This window comes from Astatotilapia calliptera, chromosome 3, assembly GCF_964374335.1.
Source record: "Astatotilapia calliptera chromosome 3, fAstCal68.1, whole genome shotgun sequence".
Lineage (NCBI taxonomy): Eukaryota > Metazoa > Chordata > Actinopteri > Cichliformes > Cichlidae > Astatotilapia > Astatotilapia calliptera.
The window spans coordinates 45,052,524-45,068,943 of NC_137424.1; the positions used below are offsets into that span (position 1 = coordinate 45,052,524).

General features: G+C 42.9%; 2 protein-coding genes across 3 annotated transcripts in view; one reads left to right on the forward strand and one right to left on the reverse strand.

Moving 5' to 3' along the window:
* The window catches only part of intu (inturned planar cell polarity protein), a 26,181-nt gene extending 14,353 nt beyond the window's left edge, over positions 1–11,828 (forward strand). For both annotated transcript variants that reach the window (XM_026162341.2, XM_026162340.2), the window contains exons 5-17: positions 1,733–1,851; positions 2,459–2,548; positions 3,169–3,246; positions 4,660–4,846; positions 5,149–5,202; positions 5,790–5,852; positions 6,132–6,341; positions 8,140–8,232; positions 8,315–8,746; positions 9,190–9,284; positions 9,372–9,561; positions 9,935–10,077; positions 11,209–11,828. In XM_026162341.2, coding sequence (XP_026018126.1) covers positions 1,733–1,851; positions 2,459–2,548; positions 3,169–3,246; positions 4,660–4,846; positions 5,149–5,202; positions 5,790–5,852; positions 6,132–6,341; positions 8,140–8,232; positions 8,315–8,746; positions 9,190–9,284; positions 9,372–9,561; positions 9,935–10,077; positions 11,209–11,320 — 1,866 coding nt within the window. In that variant the 3' untranslated portion in view covers positions 11,321–11,828. The remainder of the gene's footprint in view (positions 1–1,732; positions 1,852–2,458; positions 2,549–3,168; positions 3,247–4,659; positions 4,847–5,148; positions 5,203–5,789; positions 5,853–6,131; positions 6,342–8,139; positions 8,233–8,314; positions 8,747–9,189; positions 9,285–9,371; positions 9,562–9,934; positions 10,078–11,208) is intronic.
* ino80b (INO80 complex subunit B) lies at positions 11,815–16,413 on the reverse strand. Its single transcript, XM_026162343.2, has 5 exons — positions 16,065–16,413; positions 13,925–14,099; positions 13,687–13,838; positions 12,856–13,028; positions 11,815–12,693 (listed from the first exon to the last, which is right to left on the reverse strand). The coding sequence occupies exons 1-5, from the start codon at positions 16,102–16,104 to the stop codon at positions 12,229–12,231; spliced, it is 1,005 nt and encodes a 334-aa protein (XP_026018128.2). The 5' UTR covers positions 16,105–16,413; the 3' UTR covers positions 11,815–12,228.
* Between the last annotated feature and the right edge of the window lie 7 nt (positions 16,414–16,420).

Genomic DNA, 16,420 nt, shown 5'->3' on the forward strand with positions numbered 1-16,420 from the left:
CTTAAATACTGCTGATAGGTTTGACCTAACTGAAACTGGCAGAATAAACAGAACCCTAAAGGCTGCTGTTGATATCCAAACCCCAGATGACCACATATTTTCCCATTCCTTTGGAGAGTAAATTGGTTTTTGGGGAAATCTGATCGTGACTTTTGTGGTCAACGGCTCTCATGACTCGGAGCAAACTCTATAAAACTCAATTTAAGACACTGAGCTGTGCTGAACAGACTGATTTAATTATCCACATTCTGACAAAGGGCATTCTGATAATGGAGTATTGAGTATTGGCCGTAGCTGTGTAGGAAACCCCAAGATTGGGAGTGGTGAGCTTCTCTTCTCTTCTGAATTTCTCTGATGTGAGTCAGACACTTCAGAAAACTACTACTCTGGACAGCGTCCAGCGCCTGCGGGTGCTACCAACCAAAACTAGAGAGTGGAGAGAAAAGCGAGAGGTGCTCTCCATCATTTTAATGCCGTGAACTTTCTATCCTGCCCCACGTTCCCTTTGCAGCAGCAGCGAGCTGTTCTTCCAGTCGGGCTATAAACAAAATAACATTTCCTATTTTAATTAGATCCATGTGCATGGTGCTGTTTTAACATCCCGTAGGTAGGACACAGCTCACTTGTAGTAAAGTGTTAATCCCAAAGTCTCTGCTGACCCACACCTCCCACACTGTAATCACATTTTCCCCGTGGACGCTGCTGGCAGGTTGACGTTGCCTTTATGGTTGCACTTCACTGTTCTGCAGTTCCTTTTTGTGTCTCTGCACGCCAGAGTTTTTTCTTCTTTTTTTTTTTTATCTCGACCTAAAGAGCACTGGTGATAGAGAGTACAGCTTGTCTGGAGCCACATCAGCCAGCGGTTGATTTTTCTAAATGACAGTGCTGCGCACGAACCCGCTAAACTCTGACTTTGATTTTTTAAGTCCTTTGATTGTAGGGTAGTAGGAACCGGAGAGGTTCAGTGGTGATATTTTTGAGCTTTAGCTGTGCGATGTTTTGCTGATGTTTGTGTACAGGCTGAAGTTGCTTTCTGTGGTGGTTGTTCTGTAGCAGCCTCTCCGTGCGTGCTTTGTCCCCCAAGGTGAATATCTCCCATCGGCACTTGTTTGTGCCTTTGTTCTGGTTGCCAAGGCTATAAGAGGCCGTTCATTCAAAGTTTTTACCCCTCACCCACCATCCTCTTATCCTCTTGGCGGCTTGGATCTTATCCGCTCCTTTAAAGTTGCCAGCGTGCTGGGAGGAATACTAATAACTCAAACAATGCGCTGGATCTGCCCCAGAGCGCTCTGATTCTCTGCTGCTCTTTCTGCAGATTTTGGACCTGCAGATTTTTGCAGTCGCAGGAATAAGAGTTGTACAGAAACTAGCTGAACATTAACCGTGTGCCGCTATGTCCCTGAGAACGAATGGCAATTAAATTCCTGTGTGTCCTCCAGGACAGGAAAGTCAAATATTTAAAATGTGTTTGGAAACATTGGTCTTTAAAGTGACATATTTTTGTTGCTTTTTGGAGCCAAAGTGACATTGTTGAGTTGTGGCTCATCCATTCTTTCTTTTTTTTCTCTCCATAATTTATGGCAGAGAGCATTTGGTAGCAGCCAAGTTCAGATATTTCACATTCTGCTATTGAAAAACTAACCAGAGTTTGTTTTCCCCTCTATGCAGCGTGCGCGATTTTAACAATAGAGTTTGTTTCAATGCTAAGCGACGCTGCTGTCTGTGTCTGCAGGAGGAAGTCTTGTACCAGTACCCTGTGTCTGGAGCATCCAGCCAGCTGAAAGGAGTGAGGGGGATCTTCATCACTCTGTGTGACATGCTGGAGAATGTCACAGGCGGGCGGATCATCAGGTAGGAAAGATAAAATGTGCTGCAGCGTGCTGAATCCAGGCTACGCACACAAGAAAATCAGCAGAGCCATCTAATCATCATATAATGCTTAGCCCTATAGATCTGTTATAAGATGATAAGGGGATCTTTGGAAGATATCTTCACATGTAAGGGGAAAGAGAACTCCTGTATTGCGTGTACTGCCAGTGACACTGGTCTCTTGTCACACATGGTGCGCTTATGATTCCAAACGCTCTGATACTTTGTCAGGCTGGAGCTCACTGCCTTTATAGACACTTACTGCCTATTAACCCGATTAACCTGGTTGTGGTCACAATGAAGCCACTTTTAATTTAAGTTTCCAATAAATTTTTGTAGCAGCTCCGCCCCAGTAGGTCGCTCCATGGTGTACTGGTTAACTCACCCACCCACATTACGTACGTAAAAAAAAAAAAAAAATCAAAGAAAACAAACTACAACACTTTTCCCTTAAAGTGATCACTGCCCAGAGGGTGAGCTGCCTTGGCAGATGTGTGTACTACTAAGAGTGTTTCTTGTATTGTATTAAAATTAAGTCACCCATTTCACCAGCTCTCATATCCTCATCCATCCTCTTTTTCCCTCCCAGTTCGTCTCTTTTACTCGGCAAACATCTGGTACATGTTGGCTACTGGAAAGAAAGCAACAATCTTCTGGTCATCGGCCTTCCTGCTGAGAGGTAGCCTCAGGCAGCGTTACACACACACACGCACACACACACACACACACACACACTTATGCTGTGAGGTCAACTGCAGGCACATTCGACATGCTGTGTAGATATTACACAAGTCGATAGCACATGGCAGGTGTTAAAGTTTGACAGTAATTTTTCACGTATATCTTTTTTCCTTTTTTAAATTGCTGCCCTGTCACTGATGTGGCAATAAATCCTCCGAGCATGACCTGTGCTCCAGAAATGAAGTATTTTTGGAAAGAAGGAAAGATTTAAGAGCACAATCTGTAAAAACAATCGGAAAGGACCGTCTTTTTTTCTTCATCTCCTCGCTTTTAACTTTACCATGTGCTTCTCTTTGTCCTTTGTTGGCCAGATGAATGCCTCTTTAAGAAGCACGTGGTCGTAAAACGCTTGGCGAGATGAGTCACATTAGCCACCTTTATGTTTGTAGCGGGTCAGCCCCAACCAGTCATCGTCTCACGCCTGGAAATAATGGATCGATTCTTGAAGAACACCCACAAGCAGAAAAAAAAAGCACTGCCGTAAAAATGTTTTTCTCCGTGGCTGCTGGCTGTTAATCCAAATATTTGATAAGCTTGAATTTTTCCATTTCCCTCCAGGGTTCCTCTGCTGTATCTGCAGACCGTGGTAGGAGACGTAGTCCGCACACTAAAAGTGATGTACGGCTCCTTAGACAGGTTGGTCACTGTTGCCTTTCCCTCAGTCCTGCTGAGAGCTGGTTGGAACTTCCTCTTTCTGGTTGCCATTTTTCCACATTATGCAAAATATGCTGAAATCAAAGTAAAATGTCTTAGCTGTAAAGCGCAAACCTTCCCCACAAACTCATTATTGTCTCAATTTGTCTACTTGATCTACTTTCTTCTCATGAGCATGTTTTTTTTCTTTTAAAGGGGACCTGTTCCACTCATTTCTAGGCCCATGTATGTAAGGAGGGAGTAGGGGGAATGTAATCACTTGTTTGTTTGTCTCTCTTTGTTAGCAGGTTTCTAGCTGTCATTTTTCATATTTTGCGTGATGGTAGATCACAGATGGTACAGCTTGGACAAGGCCACAGCAAATGTAACAATAAGTCTAAACATTTGACCTTAACCTTCATTGTTGGCGCCAAAGTTCAAACCTGACCTTGAGGAAAAAATGTCAAGAAACCATATTGAACAATACATTATATAAAAGGGATGGAGAGAGCTTTGCAAAACACTTTTTAAGTTTATTTCCAGACTGTATAAATCTCTGCAGGAGGGAAAAATGTATATCATGTATATTGTGTGCAGATGGGAGGCAGAGGCAAATATAAAATTAACAAAAAATCCTGATTGGATGAATTTATGTGAGACACGCTGATACACCACAATTTACTTGGAAGAACATGGTAAAGATTTTATACCTCAAAGATAAAGTGTGAGAAACTGTTCATCCTGAGCAGGAGCACTACTGGACAATGTGTAGGAATAAATCTGCAGGTCTCTTCCAAAGCTGTTCTCCCACTGAGGCAGCTGGCAGAAAAAAATGTAATAATTGGTTCAGGAGTTGGTCTTTGACTTCACTGTAATTTATCTAGGAAACCTACCATCTGGACTCGATGAAAAAGATAAATACTTAGAATAAATACTTTTTAAATACTAATGGTGGGTAGCGAAACATGCCAGACTATTAAAGACTGGATAGAAATCACACAGGAAGTAGATGAAATTTTATATGACACAAGCTGTGTCCAAATTCATGAATTTGGACACAGCTAAAGACTGGTCAAAATGCAACACATTTTTGAATCAGAGGTGTTTCTTCTCTGTCTGTGCATCTGTGATTTATCTGTAATTTAAATGTGTTATATGTTATAGTTTTTCAACTCTAGAAATGAATCTAAAAGGTGCTTATTTTATATGCCTGAAAAGACTAATTACAAGGAACACGACTGTGAGTGCAGTGATGTGTGCAATTTTATTTCATCTTTTCAGTTGTTTTTCTCATGTCTGTTATTAGTAGATGAACTTGTGCTTTTGCATGTTTGCCAATTTCATGAATTAACATTAAACAATAAAATTAAATATATTTTTTTTAAAAAGATTTCTTCTAATTGTGTCCTCCCACAGTGCGTTCTGTAAGGCGGACCACGCTCCCAGGTTGGACCATTTCTTCTGCCTGTTCTTCCAGCAGCTCATCCAGCCCTCGCGTCTGAGGGAAGGCTCCTCCTCGGCACCTCCGCCCGACATCTCAGGGACTCTCTTCCTGGACGGACTGCCGGCGGTTCGATGGCTCACGCTGCCTCCAGAAATCAAGGTACACTGCTGGATCTGTGAATGTAAAGTTTCTTCTATCTTTCTGTTCTTACATGTGGCTATAGCTTGTTAGTTTAGCTCTGGTGCCCCCTTGTGTTCAATATTAAAAACAATACCTGCTTGATTTTGATTGATTTATTAAATCTGATTAAATTTTAATGGACTTCATAATGACAGTGGGTGGTGGGAATAAAGCGTAAGAGTTCATGAAAAATCACATTTAAAATGACTGCAGAAGGCAGCTTTAGTGTTAATAATATTTATGTGTGTGCGTTTTGTTTGGTTGTTTGTTTTCATCTGTAGATGGAGGTGGACACGGTTCTGTCTGACTTTGAGTCTTCTGATTTTGGAGAAATGGTAAGAAATGTTAGTTTTCCACCTTTATACGTTCTCTCCTGCACATATAAAGCTGTGCTGTCTTTGCAGTCAGCTGCAAGTCAGTGAGGTTTAACTCTTTCTCATAAAGAACGTCTAACGACCTGCCCCTGGACCCTTAATGACGAGTTTTCACACTCATTATACATCAATAAACCACTCTGTTCAGAAACGAGCTTCAAGGTTTACTCGCAGCAGGCTTTCAGGGGTAAAAGGTTAAGTGGGCAAAGACACACGACCATCATAAGGGCTTCTCTTGAGCATGTGTGCATGTTTGCTGAGATCTGTCTTCTGTTTTGAGCAGCAGAAGGGAGAAGGTCAGACTATTTATAGGAAGGCGTTCATGTCTCTGTGTGTATTTTTAATGAGCAGCTAATGAGGTCTGGTCTGTCCCTTTGTACGCTCAGCGCTAACAGGTTAGAGATGGATTATTGATGCTGGGAGCAGTGAAGCTGTTACTGCTTTCACTTAAATGATCATTCTGTTGAGCTCCACTGATTTAATGTTGCACTCACACAACACACAGAAAACCTTAAATGTGACTTTTTTTGTTCTATGTGCTTTTACAGTCTGAGGATTTCTTTGGCCTGAGGCGTCTGTATATAATCCTCGGCTCCTGTTTGTTCTATAAGGTAAGTTTCATAGTCACAACACGCACATGCCTGCTTCAGCGCCAGCAGCCTTATCATGTTTTTACTTCCTGATAGCATCTACGGTCTACACAGCTATTCTCGTCCAGATAACAGTCATTGTGTACATTAGGTGGCCTCTTACACGGGATAACAGGATGATGAGTGTGTTCTGTGGCTCAACAGCAAATTTACAAACAAATTAAGCTGTTAAATTATTAACTGAGAGGATAAGGGAGACAGTAATTTATCCTTTCATGTTTCCACTCCCTCCCCTTCCAGTCCTACCTGATCGCCAACCACCTGCCTAAGGAGGACTTGCTGGACGTGTGTCTGTACTGCCAGCACTACTGCCTGCTGCCGCTGGCGTCAGAGCAGCGCGTGGGTCAGCTGGTCATCTGGAGAGAGGTGTTTCCCCAGCAGAGGGCTAACGGAGCCACGCCGGGCTACAGCCAGCCAGAGGGCCGACACTTCCTCCTCATTGTGGGGCTGGTAGGGAAGGAAATCACTGACTTGTTTTATTGATATTTATTCTTTTCCTTGACAAAACTCCTTTTCTCATTTCAAATAAAAGGAGCATTTAATTATCGTGTTTACACAAAACCCACTTTAATCCCTCTTTACATTCACCCTCCTTGTGTGAAGAAAAAAGTACATCATCTCTAAATTCTAAGCATATATTATCTGGTCCTTAGTATTCTAGTCTTAAAATGAGGTAAGTAAAACCTCAGATAAATGACAAAACATGACATATTACACCTGAACCAAAATTAAAATGTCTATGCAAACTTGCATAGGAATTAAGTAGCAGTAGCAGCAGCAACCAGGTGCTGCTAATCAAATGCACTTGATTAACTGATCATCAAGTATGAAAGCAGAGGTTTTGGTGCAATGTTCCCTCTAATTTTTACGTGGCCGATCAACACAATTTAAAAAGTGGTATAAAATCCACACTTTTTCCAGCAATTGTTCCGTCTATGCTGCTCACATCTCCAATGGTTGTACACGTTGTTATTAACGTGGCTTCACTCCTCATCAGCCGCTTTTCCAGCTAAAACACCGGTGTCGGCACATAAGGACGCTGTCATAGCCTGTCAACGACGTTGATTATCTGCGTATATACAAATGTGAATCGCATTATTGTCTGGACTATGGGATAAGGTGGCATCGTTCTAATCCCATACAGGAGCAGCCAGTCACTGACTGACTAACACTGCAAAACAGAATTGTTAAAGTATTAATTTTAATTTCAATTCAGGTTAGATTTTTTTTTTGTGCGCAACACAGATTTTCTGTGCGCAGAGACCGTGCCAGCAGTGCACAATTGCGCACACGCGCAGCTTAGAGGGAACATTGTTTTGGTGTGTGTTAACGCAGTTCCAAGGAGGGAAGACAATCAATTGGAAATCCATCATTGTAGAGCAAAAAAGATTATTTACATTCGAGGCAGTTGTCAGTCTTCCCAGGAGTGGACGTGAGACAGACGGTGCAATGCTGAGAGAAACTGCACAAAAACCAACAAAAAACAAGAGCCACATCTCAGACTCAGACTCTCAGTTAGCATGTTAAATGTTAAAGTTCATGACAGTCTTTGGAACCTGTTTGTTTACAGGGGTTTGCAGGAGAAAGCTTCTTTTCTCTAAAAATATAATAACAACATGGCTTATGTTTGCAAAGTTAGATCTGAACAAACCACAAGACTTCTAGTTGATGTTCTTCGGACAACACCTCATAACAGCTGTCAGCACGGCAGTGGAGGGGTGATGATTTGGGTTTGGGTTGCAGCCACAGGACCTGGGCATCTTGCAGTGTTTGAGACGACCATGAATTCCTCTGTATACCAAAATATTCTTGAGTTAAATGTGAAGCCAGCCGTCTGAGAAGCTTTAAACTTGGCCTAAACTGAGTAATGCCACAGAACATTGATCCTGAGCACAGCAGCACATCTACAACAGAGTAGCTATAAAAGAAAAAAGTGTCACAGCGATCCAGTCAAAGTCCAGCCTGATATAAATTTTGTGGTGGGACCTTAAGAAAGATGAATACCTGCAAGCCTCAATAACATTATACACAGAGAGTGGGCCAAAATTCATCCGACTCAATGTGAGAGTCTGACAGAAAACAGCTGCCTCAAGTTGTTGCTGCTAAAGGTGGTTCTACAAGCTATGCAGTCATGGGGTGCTTTTTATCATGACTGTAATTCTGCCTCATCTCCTCAGTCTCTGCCCATGTGTGTGTTATCTGCCAGTATCGATGCTTCTTCATGATATCATTTTCCCTCTGTCCTCAGAGACACTTTATGCAGTGTGTACTGTTGGAAGCAGGCGGCTGTGCTTCCCCAGCTTTAGGCTCTCCTGGACCTGATTGTGTTTACATTGATCAGGTGGGCTTTTTTAAACCTGAAGATGAATTCCTGCCATGATCATTTACGTCAAACTGAAGCTCTGTGTTGTTCTGGCCCCCAGGTGAAAGCCACCCTGCTGCAGCTGGAGGTGTTGGAACCAGGTATCGAAGAGCGTCTGAATGCTCCGCCTGCTCCCTGCCTGTCCTGCGCCGACTGGTTCCTCCCTGCTGCCACAGCTCGTGACCGGCTCGACAGCCTGGCCTCCTCCTCGCCCGTCTTCAGCAAGCTCGCCGGTGCCGTTAAAGCCTCCTCGTCCGGGTACAGAGCTCGCGCCCTGTTTGGGGAGAAGTCGTGGAGGGCCAGCCCGCAGAGGAGCTTGTCGGACAGCGGGAGCGAGGGGCAGATGGATGCCGGGTCGGGGTCCAGTTCGTCAGCGGCTCCAGGCCTCAGTCCGCATTCCACACCGGACTCAGCCAGGAAGCTGGGAGGTCGTCGGGACTCGCTGGGGTCTGGAGGGTCTGATGGGAGCGGAGGCAGCGGAGGACTCTTCAAGGTTCATCTGTAATCTTTTAAGGAGTTTATATTTGTTCCTGTTTATTTTTTCATCTGTTAGCCAATATCAGTGAATTAAATTTGTTACAGGATGTGAAATATCTCATTTATTTTCTAATAAATCTGCACATAAATGGAAAAGTGCTGAACACAGAGGTTTTGAACAAGGTTTGGCTCAAAGTATTTTCATTGAAAATGCAGAAAACTTGCCCGAATTGTTTGCAACAAGCCAGCTGGTCACAAATAAAACAAGTTATAGGGAACAAAGCTGGAAGTCGATGGACTGCATTAACTTTAAAGTAATTAAAAGCACACTAATACAATTTCTTTTTAAATAGGTAAAGTGAGAGTGGCTTAAATGTTTGTTTTTTTTGTCTAAAAGCCAATTAAAAGCAGATTTTATTTAACCTTGACATTTTGATACACTTTATATGTTTTTATCAGATACCCAGGATGAAGCACCCAAACCCTTTTTACCTGGGCACCCTGAAGAAGACCCTGACTGAGAGAGAAACAGAGGAGATGTACAACACCATGAAGTAAGTGACCGGTTATCCGGTTCCTTTTACTAACCAGATAAAAACGATCTCTTTTCAGTTTGACCTGAGGTCCTGTGTTTGCCACAGACTAACATCGGGTGCAGAGAACACCTTGTTCCACTACGTCCTGATGGAAACCGTACAGGGAATCTTCATCGCTCCCACTCACAGAGAGGTGGCTCAGCTGAGCGGCTCCATTCACCCACAGCTCATTCGCAACTTCCACCACTGCTGCCTCTCCATACGAGCCGCCTTCCAGCAGAGTCTGCCAGCCAGGGTGAGACAGAAAGGTGTTTCCTTTAAGTGTGAGGTTTCCAGAATTATGTGGAAGCTCGTTTCTGCCGCTGACAATAAAAAGGGTTCGCTGGGATTTCTTTCATAGACAAACACATCAGGACCATCATGAATACAGCAGATTTTCCTGATCTTACACATTAACGGAGGCTACAGACTCATATTTCCCTCAACAGTAACTTTTTGGTCAGGACTTCTTTACCCAGCATGGAGAGACTAAGGTGTGGAAACACGAGTTTCCACTGTGGTTAAAGGAAACCCGTTTCCTGCAGGGCTCAGCGGGCGTTTTCTGTATTCTGCGCATTAATGTGTTGAATGAATCAGGTGATTGTTGGTGTGATTTTTGTTTCCCGTAGAGCCGCCGTGCAGCAGACAGGCCGCAGGGCGGCGGCTGGGGTCTGGGTCCCGTCAAAGAACACGGGGTTCTGTTTCAGTGTAAACCCGAGAACTGGACCGACCAGAAGAAACCTGCTCCCACCATGACTTACTGGGTCATTGGGTACGTCAGCTTCCACTTATCCACTTATTTGCTTTTTTAACCGCACAGGTTTACATGTTCAGATTATTCAGGCGGCAGCTGGAGCAATGAAGTGTGCTCAGGTTGAGTCCTCATCTGGGGACTGCAACCATTCAACTTTCTGTCTTCACCTGAATGATCGAGCAGCCAAACCTGATTCATAGCTTTAGTAAATAATATTACTGGAGGATAAAGCTGGTCTCAGTCCCATTCAGGGAGACTTCCAGTAACTCTGTTTTCTCAGTCTGCTGTTTAATGGCTGAAATGAATACGAAGCATTGTGCAGTGTGTTCAGTGAAACACGGGGAGGAGACGGGGAACTCGTCATGTTGGACCCGATGTTGGTACTTTGTGTTTATCCTGGAAAAACTCCCAGTCTCAGTAAGTCAAAGAGGAGAGGGGCAGGCAGATTAGAGATGGAGTTAAAACGGGATTTGTAAGGGTCACAGGGGAACAATTTAGAATGAATTAACTGAGCTCCTTTGTCGATTCATAACATGAATTTTAACATTTCTTGTTTCTATCCAAGGCGTTTTGTAAATGTGCCCCCGCCTCATTCTCACATACACTATATATATCATATGTTGTCTCCTCACATACAAAGTTTGGAATAATAATGGCCCACCTTGTTTTAAAGACCTTACAGTACAGTATCACCCCATTAGAGCACTTGGCTCTCTGCTTTTAAGATCAGGCTTAAAACTTTCCGTTTTGGTAAAGCATATAGTTAGGGCTGGATCAGGTGACCCTGAATCCTCCCTTAGTTATGCTGTAATAAGTGTAGGCTGCTGGGGGATTCCCATGATGCATTGTGTCTTCTTCACTCACTGCGTTTATACTCTGCATTTAATCATATCTGGCTATCTTTGTTTTTTTCCTCCGTCTTCCTCCCCTCACCTCCAACTGGTTAGAGCAGATGGCTGGTTCTGATGGAGTTTTTCCTTCTCACTGTCACCAAGTGCTTGCTCATAAGGGGTCATATGATTGTTTGTCTCTATTATTGTACGGTCTTTACCTTAGACTAGTCTTTGAGGCGACTGCTGTTACGATTCGGCACTATATAAATTAAGTAAATTGAATTTCTCATCTCAGTCTCCTTCCTTCGGCTTTCAGACGCATGCTGCTGGAGCCCGTTCCTCAGGAGTTCTACGTGTGCTTCCATGACTCTGTGCCCGAGGTTCCCGTGGAAATGGCCTTCAGACTCTCCTTTGGTTTGGCTTTGTGACCTGTCGCTATCCTCTTCTGCACCAGATCAGCGGCAGTGATGAACAGAAACTTTAAGACTTCGTTTACCAGTGAAGCATCCGTAACATCCTCAGGAAGATAATTCAAATTGTGACGCTTGTCGAAGCACGCGAGCATAAATGTAGGGAGCCTTTTTACATTTTTTTTTTCAACAGTGATATTAGGCTGACTGCTATTTTGTACCTTATTGCACATGTAAAAGACCCTAGACACATTTTTTATGTGCACATGAAAATCCACTCAAGTCAATCAGGGAATACCTCATGACGCCATTGTGCAGAAACTCATGCAAGACCTTCCTGCAGCAGCAGCAGCGTACATGTCCACGCGGACACAGCACACAGGGGTGTAGTGATGTTTTCACAAACAGTTTACAGTGATGTAAAAATGCCTTTCAGTTGCTTAATTTAAACTTTGTACAGTTTTGTAAGGAAATTGACTCATTTGTTACATTAATGAATGAACATTAAAAAGGAAAATTATTATTATTTTATTGCTTCCAGACCAATTTGTTTTTTCACATTATTAACAACGAAAAGTGGAAACAGCTACTCTCAAAACTCAGAAACCAAAAAGATGCACTTTATCTGCACCAACAATGACGATGTTCTACAAATCATAATTACTGAATATTCGATTTGTACACAGATTGATCTTTTTAAAATATATATATATTGTACATAATTGGACGAGCAGCTCCACAGAGAATCATTATCATGACACATGAAAAAAGCATGTTGATATACAGTCTCCTCACACAGGTCAGGAAAGTCCAAAATCACCTTCCTACCACTACACAGTCACCAGTGTCCTGTTAACGTAAATACACGAGCATGAATACTCGCCATCGTCACATCCCAGGGTGGCATAAACTCAACTGTCTGGGGTTCACGCTGCGCTCTGCACGAGCATGAGGTTCCTCTTGTAGCACTCGAGGCTGCAGAGAGCAACTCCGGTCTTTGAGCACGAGTACTTCTTGAGGTTTGTGCACCCGCTCACTCCACAGTTCAATGGGGCTGGAGGAGGAGGGCAGGGAGGTGCCGGGGTAGGAGCGGGGACCCCTGCTGGGAAGGAGATGGCCATTCCCTGGACAGAATCGCTGTACCGAACCATGGGGCACTGGCTCTGCTTGGACTTCTTCTCCTTCATGCTTTTGATCTTGGCCTTGCTGGTTTTCGTCAGTCTCTCTATCGTCTGGTTCTTGTTCTCCTCTGCCTTCTTGGCGGCCTGCAGGCGTCTCTTTCGGGCACGCTCCTCCCGCTTCTGCATCATCTCAGCGGTCATCTCTTTCTCCTTGTAGCCCATGGGGAGCTCCAGGAGAGGCTGACTCTGCTGCTTGTGTAGCAGAGCTTTCTGAGGGGGAGAGACAAGGAAAGAAAAACATGTTTTAAGCTACTTTTAAAAAAAAAAAAAGAAAAAAAGTTTTACCCCTGATTTCAAATGCTGGAAGACCTTTCATATTAAAGTCAGGCACAGGTGAAAATGTTCTCCACAACACTGACAGCTGCTTCTTACCTGTCTGGCAGTGAGCAGAGACTCATCGATCTCCTTCTTCAGCTCTCCATTGTCATCGAGCTCTCCTTTCTCCAGAGCGTCCAGCCACCGCTCCTCCTCGTCCACGGGCCCGCCCAGCATGGAATCTGAGTCCATATCCGGCAGAGGGGATGTGGCCAGGTTGCTGTCTTCATCTGGTACAAAACAATCAAGATACAGTCTTTGTTGCAAGGCTAAAATAAAATCAAGATCAAGCTCTGTTGTGCTATTCTGTACCATCAGCAGATTCTCAGACATCACTGTTTGTTTCAGCTCTGAAGTTGGAGTCATGTAGGGATGCAGGCAGATTCTACTTATTAATGTGTGGAGTATTTCTTTCAAACCACAGTTTATAAACTGGTTTGTAAATATCAGAGGATGTTGTCCAGGTGATAAAAAAAATATTCAGTTCATGACCAGATTAGACAAAAGCAGTAAGTATTTGGGAATAAGAAAATATCTGGCAACAAACAGCACAAATGTTTTAATCTTTGGCAAAGGAACCATTTCTAACATAAAAATAGTATGTCAAAGACGTGTGACAAACACATGCAGAAAAAACCAACAAAACTGCCAGAAAAAAACAAAAAAAACAAAACCAGGTTTTTTTAAAGTATGCAACAAAGCTTTTACAAGAGCTTAGATCTCAGGAGGTTGGCAGAAACTTGAAACTAAACAGCAGGAACTAGTAATCATTTCTTTCAAATATGACTTCCTTCATGGTTTCATCCATGAAGTGTCAACAGTCCCGATCAAGCTGAGGTCATCCCTCCTCCTATATTAGAATTGAGTCCACTTGTTTTGCTAACTCACCGAGCCAGGCTCGATACTGCTCCAAAGGAACAGAGGGCTCGTCATCATCATCTTCATCGTCGTCATCATCGTCGTCATCAACGTTGTTGTCAATGATCATTAAAGGTGAGGGTGGACGAGCCACACCAGGATGGACGGTGAAAGTGGGAACACTGGAGAGCACAATGTCCTTTTAACTGACTGATCAAACTGATTCATGAACAGTTATCGATACTGAAATCTGGCTCAAACGTCTCACCTCTTGGTTCCCAGCGTCTGTCCTCCCAGTTTGATCTTCAGTCGGAGCTGCGGCGGAGGCCGAGGCACCACTACAGGCTCAGGCACCTCGGGGAAGCTGTGGTGCTTCTTCTTGTGCTTCTTGTGTTTTTTGTGTTTCCGCTTGTGAGCGCTGTGCAGGCTGGAGCCGCCTTCACCTGCAGAGGACGGGACAAAGCACAGATTAATACAAAGACCGTCAGTGAGTTAGTTGCTCATCCAGCTCATGGTACATCGCCTCTGTCAGTGCGCCCCAGGGTGGCTGTGGCTACAATGTAGCTTGCCATCACCAGTGTGTGAATGTGTGCGTGAATGGGTGAATGACTGGATATGTAAAGCGCTTTGGGGTCCTTAGGGACTAGTAAAGCGCTATATAAATACAGGCCATTTACATCACAGTTCACAATTTAGAACTTTTAAATGGCTAATTGAGCACAGTTTAGGTTAAGATGATGAGACAATCACTGTGTGCAAGTTTGATTAAGTTCTGATCAAATATGTAGGAGGAGAACTGTGGAAGAACAGACACCTCGCCACAGCGTAAGGGCAGTGGTCCATCAGCTCGATGAGCTAAAACACAAAATGATTTCTTTTCAAATAAAATGTTTACATCCACATCCATTCATCTTCTGCTTATCAAATTCAGATTCACAGAGCCAGACGGTTTTTCTAATTTGTTTTCTACAGAATTGAACCAGAAATCAAAGGTCAAGAATCAGAACTCCAAGTTGGTTTTAATATAAACAATCCACATCTTTGGATCTAGTTGTGTCATTTATATCCCCCTTTGAGTCAGGTAAACAAAGAAACTCATTACAAGAGATAACTGTTTCCAAGTCTTTCAGCTTTCCATCACAACATATACCAACATGTATTTAACATAGGAATAATGTGACACAAGTAAAATAACCTGCATTGGAAACATCAACCTCATTAAAAAGCAAACAAACAAACAAATCCCTTTCTATTCTCGGGTTCTGATGATTTTTCTTGTTTTATTTGTGTGTGTTCTTTTAAAAACCACGTCATTTTTTTAATTACTTACTTACATTAATTACATCACTTTGTTCAGTGATGGCTGCCTTTTAAAAGGCCTAATAAACAGACTGTTTGAACCCTATAACAATAAAATTACAAATGAATCAGCTCAGAGTAAAAACAATATGATTTCACCTTTTTTTTTTTTTTAAATACATTCAGCAAAAAAGTATTTCATTCTAGTTTGCCATTTTTAATAGAGTGGCCGCTCCTACAGAGGTCACTGAAGCAGATAATCTGCCTATATGTATTCCTATCATCCTCCTCTGTCACACCATGTCCATCACTACATCCATGAACCTGCTTTGTGGTCTTCCCCTCCTGCCTGGAAGCTCCATCTCTCCTTTGTCCAGTATATCCACTACGCCTCTTCTGTACATAGCCACACCATCTCGGCTTTGCCTCTCTCCCTTTCTGTGTGGCCTGAGTTGTCCCTCTCTTACATTCATTTCTATTCTTGTCTATTCTGGTCACTCCCACTGAAAATCTTAACATCTCCAGCTCAACCACCTGTCTTTGTCAGTGCCACCGTCTCCAAATCACACAACATTTGTTGTGTGTAGTTTATGTGTTGTTGGGCTCACAACTGACCCACAGTCTGAATGCTGGCAGATTAAAAAAAAACAAACAAAAAAAAAAAAACACAACAACAACAACGAAAATACCTTTTCTACTGCTGTAAGAAACTCTTTAAATCTACAAAGTAAACTGTGAAGGGACATGTTTTGTCCCAACTTGGAGGAGGTTTCTCCTATAAACATTTGTTTAAGATGCATTTCAAAATATCAGCCAAACTTCCTGTTTGTTATCCCCCCCAAACTATCAACACACACAGCCTCCATTTACTGCTAAAAACGGAGGCCAGCCACTACAAAAGGCCCACGTTAAGCTTTATATGAGGATGGGATATTCCAAGAGATCACCCCTGGTTTAGATGCGCTTATGTTTTGTTTTGTTTTATGGATATGTTTAATCAGCTTTTTGCAGGCTGTGGTTTTAAGCAGACAAACTGGAGACTTTAAGTACAAGGAAAGAATATACGAAAACGTGCGACTGCAACAGTACAAGCTTTCTCAAATACTCACCGAGAAATCTGGGGTGAATCATGTCTTTCCTTTTTCCCATTGAAACGACGAAACAAAAGCAGCTTACATAGCAGCAGAAACCTCACGGTAAACAAACATTAAAGCTTAAACACTGAGCGGCCTCATTCAGCCTCCTCTGCTAGCATTAAACAACTGCTAATATAGTCAAAAGGCTCAAAATAATGATAAAAAAAACCAATTACCAATAAACTTTGGAGAAGAAACGCTACACAAAACATTAACTAACTCATTTTAGATATTAACTAAGCGAGATTACGCTACATTTTCTCACTCCATGTTGAACAACACGGAAGTTCCGCTTCTTCGTCGTTTTCCTGCTGTTTCCGCTTTCCCGC